A 7,053-nucleotide genomic window follows, 5' to 3' on the forward strand; every position below is an offset into this window, starting at 1 on the left:
AAACAGCTTCTTGCCAGACACAGCTGGACCAACTGATAATAATGCCACAGAGGTGACATCACATTAGAATCTCTGGAGCATCATAGAGATGAACCATTCTAAGCAGTAAAACACATGTACAATACAGATCAGCATTATATGTGAATATAACACATTTCCCCCCTTTACAATAAAACAAGAAAAGAAAATGAAACCAAGATTTAATAACTAAAATGACTAAAGTTCATAAACCAAGAAATCAAGAAACATAATCACTCAGATACGCAGGTAACCTTCTTTCACTAGCACCCCTCAAAACACGTGAAACATCCGACCCATATTTGCAATCTCCCCTTTGATATAATGCAACCCGCCTTAAATTCCAAACTTGACCACTTGTTAATCTCACCCAATTGCTGCCCACAGTTTTCACCTTAAAAGGTCCCCTAAACTTGTTGACAAAATTGCTATGTACACCAGGCTTCACTTTTACCCAATCTCCAACCTTAATGTACCGCTTGTCTTTCACACTTAACCTCTCAGACTGTGAAACTGCACCTCTTGGTTTTTCCCGCATCCAAGAAGGAAGTAACTTAGTGCCAGCCTCCCTTCCCCGCATCATTCCAAATGGACTTTTACCTAAGTCATTATTCACTGTTGTGCGATACGCCCACAGCAGTTCACTCACTGACTCAAGTACAGGCAGACCAGAGGCATAAGCTAATTGCATGGTACCCTTAACTATACGATTAATGCGCTCCACGAGTCCGTTTCCTTGTGGATTATATAAGGAACAACAAGCATGCTTTATGCCGAAAGAATCTAAGAAACATTTCATCTCTGTTGAGATCAATTGCGTGCCATTGTCAGTCAACAAAACCTCCGAAATCCTTCCCTCTTAAAAATATCCAACAAGACGGCAATTGCAGCTTTGGTCGTGATACTACTCATAAAAGCAACCTCCACCCATTTTGATTTTGCATCAACCAAAACCACAGCAAACCTCTCACTCTCTTTTAAAAATGAAAATGGTCCACCAAAGTCTAAACAAACCTTTTCCCAAACCTTGTCAGCGACAGAAACATGCTGAGACTCATTAGTCGATCCAATGCCAACCCTTAACCTCTTCTAAGACTCCTTGCACGCCACACACTTTTCTATCCACTCTTTCACCTGCTGATCCATAGCGGGCCACTAGTAATGCTCTTTCAATCTCCTTATGGTCATTGTTTGACCCAAATGACCTTGAAGTGCTAAACCAATTAATCTAGCACGCAAACCCCGCGGCGGTACAAACTTATCATGACGCATTAACACCCCATCATCTGTAACAGATAATTGATCCACAATCTTCAAATAAGGTTGTACACCAAGTGGAATAGCACTTTCTCTCCTGATGACACCCTTCATCATCCTGCGAACACCAGTCAAAGTTGCATCCTCTTCCATCTCCTCAGTCCAAGTCTTCCTCTGAATAGCACCATCCATGCACTCTATTGCATCATCAATACTTGCCACAACTTCCTCCGTTGAAAGTTCTACAACCACAGCTTCCTTAGCCAGAAGCCTTGACAAGCAGTCAGCGACCTTGTTGCGCCAACCTGGGACATACTCCACTTTGCAGTCAAATTCTTGCAACTTCACAGCCAGTCTTGCTAACCTACCTGAACAATTACTTATACCTCCTGGACCCAAAACCTTCAACAACGGTTTATGATACGTGCACAACCGAAAATGACTGCCCCACAAGAATACCCTAAAATAACTTGTAGCCCAGGCCGCCGCCAAAGCCTCTCTCTCTATAACAGAGTAGTTGCGTTCACACTCAGACAAGGAGCGAGAAGCAAACGCTACTGTCCTTTCAACACCCCCACGCACTTGTGCCAAAACAGCACCTATACCCACGGCACTGGCATCCACAGTAAGAATATTATCCAGTCCATTCTGGAAAGGAGTCAACACACCTGCATGAACTATTTACTTTTGGAGGGAGATGGGTTGTATCTTTCACGTGTTCTAACAGGTGCTAGTGAAAGAAGGTTACCTGCGTATCTGAGTGATTATGTTTCTTGATTTCTTGGTTTATGAACTTTAGTCATTTTAGTTATTAAATCTTTGTTTCATTGTCTTTTCTTGTTTTATTGTAAAGGGTGGAGATGTGTTATATTTACATATAATGCTAATCCATTGTGCTTTGCACGCGTGAGTTTGTATCCCATCCTCGTCGCCTAATTTGTTATAATAAATAAGCTAGGTACACCAAGGAATATCCTGAAGTAGATTTATTCTTAGAGAAAGATCCTAAACAGCTTCTTGCCAGTCACAGCTGGACCAACTGATAATAATGCCACAGAGGTGACATCACATTTGAATCTTTGGAGCATCATAGAGATGAACCATTCTAAGCAGTAAAACACATGTACAATACAGATCAGCATTATATGTAAATATAACACCAACTTACTACGTCGTGCTGGTGTGCCAATCTCTAACATTTGCCAGGCTGCTGCGTGGGCATCACTCCTCACATTCATGAAGCACTACCACCTAGATAATCCGGTTCGGCAGAGCCATTCTACAGGCCAACCACTTAAGGTGATACTGCTTTGGTTTGTATTCACAAGGTGGGAAATCTGCGGTTAGAAGTTTCCATCAGAAGAACAAGATCCTTGCTTTTTGGTAATGCTTTTTCTGGTGGATCACGTTTCTAATCTCAGATTTCTCACAAACCGACTCACACACCCATCCAATCTGTGAAATGGACGGGTCTTGTCCATACTGATAATATTCCCAGTCTAGAGATCTGCACACTGGCTCAATCTGGTTATTGAAGGCTTTGTGCCCAAAGGCGTGGGCCGATATCGGAAAGAAACTGAGGTCAGTTCATGAAGGTGGCGGCTATGAAGGGATCTGCGGTCACATCTGAAGCAGGACTAACTTGATTTGGAGCTGCGCAATGTCACCTGCCAATGCACCAGTGAATTACTGAGAAGATTCTCTTGATCCAGTGTGGTGCCAAGCGATATTCCCAAGTTAAGAAATCTGCTGTTGGAATATTCAACAGTAAGATCATTACAATGGTAAAAAATGTTCATAGATCCTCAATTGAACTTTAATGAATGAGGAACCCTTAACCAATTTATACTTTTTCTTCTAAGTCCCATTGGTATCTGGATGCAGATACCAGCCTGAGCCAGACAAGAGTCTTTTCTCTCAGCCTGTACAAGGGTGCACACATGCATGTGCCTATGTGTCTACGTTCCTGTATTACCTATTTAGAGCTTCTTAACTCAACCGTGCAGTAGTGGAGCTTATCTTAAAAGGTGGGCCCTGGATGATCAAGCTCAAATCTGTTTTTTAACCAAATTATTATTAAGTGACACCCCACGAAAAGCGGTCCACAATAAATAATAAAAAAAGTATGATCCCCGTGGTTCAGAATCTTCTTCCCTACAATCACACATGCTTATCTTTAGCTAACTGTCAAATGGAAACATTTTCTAAATTAGTCATTTATAGCACTGAATTTACCCACATCTACTCAGTAACAGTTGAAGGGCATACCAAAATAACATATTTTGGCATCCTTCGAAGTCCCAAGAGTTTTTGGTTAAAATGATCTTGTCACTGTATGTCACTTAAAGCATGAGAGGTACATCAAGTATAACATTTGTCCAAATTATGTTGTTTTCCATAATAAAAGAAAGCAGAATCAAGCAACGGAAATAGGATGTTATATACCCGAGTATTGTAGGTGTCTAATCCTTTTTTTCTTTTTGTTTCAGTTCTTTGGACCCTACACCAACAACACGCTCTTTGAAACAGATGAACGTTATCTGCATCTAGGATTCTGTATTGATGACTTGGGGTGCTGCAAAGTTATTCGCCATAACCTCTGGGGAACCCATGTGGTTGTGGGAAGCATTTTTACGAATGCTCCACCAGATAGCCATGTCATGAAAAAATTGGGAGAAAACTAGAAGACTTTGGCAGGCTTGCTGTTCCAAGCTTGCCTAATTATCCATTATGATTGACAATTTGATTCATAAAACATTGGGGGATACATTTTAATTTTAAGCATCTGCTTATTAATATAAATATTAAAAAGTTATATTTATTTTTGTTATCAGAATATTTAAAATACCTCATTAAGCAAAGTGAAAGAAATCCACTTAGTGAACCATAAAAATTGGACCATTAATTTGAGGAGTGGGCTGCCACCAAGCGGAGTCATTTCTGAAGGATTTATAATAGTCTAGGGGTTATAAAATCATCTGGAGTGCCTAAAATGACCTTTTTTCAATCCTTAACGTTACCTGTTTTTAGAGGGATAGATGTTGACATAGTACATGTTTTAGTGTCCTGACTTGAAATTAAATCTGAGTTATACTATTTTACCCCGTGTACTCTACATGCATTAATAGGACTTTTGCAAATCTCCTTGTAAAAGATTGTTACTGTGTCAATTTGAATATGTCCCGTTACACGATTTTCAAAATACTGGACTTTTTTTGTTGTTGAAAACCCACATTGATTTACTGTGGAACAGAAGTTGACAGCACTCCTCTCTACTAGCAAGCCAATTTTGGTTTTAATTCAACGGTGGCCATATCTGTCTGTATTTTGAGGCTTCTTATTTAACATTACTGGTGAAATTCATCCTGAAAAATAAAGAGAAATTCAGGGGACACGTTTTGATTATTTATACTTAAAACACCAATCCAAAGATGACTCTGACATTAATTTAGAATGATGTCATTTACGTTTAAGTTTATGGTACAAGGATTGGATTGGTGAATTTCTGCAAGGTATGTTTTGTGCTCACTTCACCGTTTCAGTTCCCAGCTACTTTGCTCACCCAGTTTATCAATAAATGGAATCAAAAGATGGAATATTTTGCAAAAAGGCCATATTGACTGAGTTTTAAATTGAAAGTAAATAAAAATTGTCTTTATAAATGGGATTTTGGGTGTAGGGGTGGGTGAAATATTCAGGCAGAATATTGGCAACTGTGTTACTCTTGTAACGTGGCATTCAGTCCAAATTCTGCCTATCACCGCATGGTGGAATTTTTTTCATACCTGCAGGTCCAAGACGGTAAGTTGGCAAGCTAGGTTTGGCATCCCCTAGCGCGCTTGCTGGGGGCTAGGAGGACATCCAGTGACATTTTTCTAAAAATGGCGGTCATGACTATTTGCGATCAGAAGGCTGCCGCTCAAGTAGAAAATCTACTCTAGCAGCAGCAAAATCACCTGGAGTACCTGCGCCATGTGGCGCATCGCATGCTGCTGTTCGTTCTGAATTTTTTAGCGTAAACTGCTCTCCCTGCACTAAAGCACAGCGCAGGCAGCCCAATGTACTTATTTCCGTTCGTTGGCAGAACTCCTTTGTATTTCACAGATTCTTTATGTAACTCAGCAGAGTCCAATTCCACGAGTTCCACCCACACCTAATCTAGAGCAGAGTAATGCAACAATCTCCATGTTTTAGGAAGCAGTGGCTCTCAGCCCAGGCACTTGGAGTAGTAGCTATCCAAATCGGTGGCATTCATTCATGCTTTCTTGCTTTCTCTCTTTTTCTCTCTCTCATGCACACGTTAATCATTCTCTTCCCCTCTCACTTTGTCCATGACTCTACAATTTGATTCATTGTATAACGTACCCTGCACTGTTGTCACACATTTCTGTGAATGAAGGAATGCCAGGCATCTGTGCTGATTTCAGGAGCAGCTCCTGGCTTGTAGCGAAGACTGTAAAGTATGTTATGTATTTATGTGCGCAAGTATGTGTGATGTAGTGTTCTTCGCCTGCAGACAGTACCCCTCTTTCTCCAGCATTGTATCTTGTTTATAGAGTCACATGCTGAATCTTCCTCATCATCATGGTGGGACTCCCACAGTAACAGTATTTTTTATTTTTTGGGGACGTTTTATATATCGCATACTCAACCCAAAAGTATTAGAGTGCTTTACATGAGCACCAGTTGCGTTACAGACAGACACATTCATTTTAAAGGACATAGGGTGATAAGTGATTAGCGCAGAATCACAGGATGTTGAGCGTCCCTGCAGAGACTAACCGGTTTCCTCAGCTTCCAGGTCGACCGCTCTAGCCATTGTGCCGCATCCTCTTCCCTATTAAAAGTAGTGCTAAAACGTTAACATTAAACTCAATTGAAAAACTCATAGTAGTTAGTAGCCAATTCATATTGATTTAACACACCCAAATTTCAGCCACTCACAGCCAAGACCCTGGACTACTCATCCCCTGCAGAGCGACCATACCTTCGATTTCTTACCGCACATTGTGATAGGGTGTCTCCCTGAGATCTTCTCAGTCAGTGTTTCGCTGCTCCCTTTTTGACCTGCAGTTTCCTGTTCATCTCTTCAACTCATCATCATCTGAGGTATAGTTGGGAAGTGTATTTGGCTGTGCTTTCACTCAGAATGTCTGAGACTAGAAAAGGGCTTTTTAGGCCCTGCAAGACTTGGTGAAAATCCAGAATTTTGTGTTGACTTTATCTGCATCATAAGCCCAGGACTGCTGTACTTTTTCTGCAAAAACCCTCCAAGATTCGGAGGGTAGATTTCTTCTGTGGCTACAGAAAAGGAAGGCTGCCAAAGTACTCGCACTCTGAGTGTGAGGAGTGAGGAGAGAGTTCATAGCTCCTCTACCAAAAGGAAAGACTGAGAAAAGTTCAAAAAGGAGCTGGCAGGCCCCCCTTCTCACATCAAAGATCTGGTTCAGCACCTCCATGTGCTCCTCAAACCCCCTTCAAGGAGTCCTCTTTTAAAAAAAAAAATTTCAAAACAAGTCCATCAACGAAGCGCTTACAGTCTACAGCCTCTATTTCTCCAGTATCAGGCACATCGTCAACGGTCTCCTCTGCAACTTCCACTATGTCGCTGATCAAGATCGCAATGGCGACCACGTCATCAAAGGAAGTAATATTGGCAGTCGCCTGCAGCATTGAGGAAGTCTCTGACGATGATTTCCTTGTTGATCACCTCGAATGTTGCACTCCCAGCTGCTCTGACTCAAGATTCCTCTTCACACTGCATCATCAGCGTTGCTG

General features: G+C 41.3%; 1 protein-coding gene across 3 annotated transcripts in view; it reads left to right on the forward strand.

The window, feature by feature from the left end:
* MMADHC (metabolism of cobalamin associated D) overlaps positions 1-4,884 on the forward strand; it is a 92,347-nt gene extending 87,463 nt beyond the window's left edge. For all 3 annotated transcript variants that reach the window (XM_086957250.1, XM_086957248.1, XM_086957249.1), the window contains exon 8: positions 3,765-4,884. In XM_086957250.1, the coding sequence (XP_086813376.1) occupies positions 3,765-3,959 (195 nt within the window). In that variant the 3' untranslated portion in view covers positions 3,960-4,884. The remainder of the gene's footprint in view (positions 1-3,764) is intronic.
* The last annotated feature ends 2,169 nt before the right edge of the window (positions 4,885-7,053 follow it).

Source organism: Lissotriton vulgaris, chromosome 2_1 (assembly GCF_964263255.1).
Source record: "Lissotriton vulgaris chromosome 2_1, aLisVul1.2, whole genome shotgun sequence".
NCBI lineage: Eukaryota > Metazoa > Chordata > Amphibia > Caudata > Salamandridae > Lissotriton > Lissotriton vulgaris.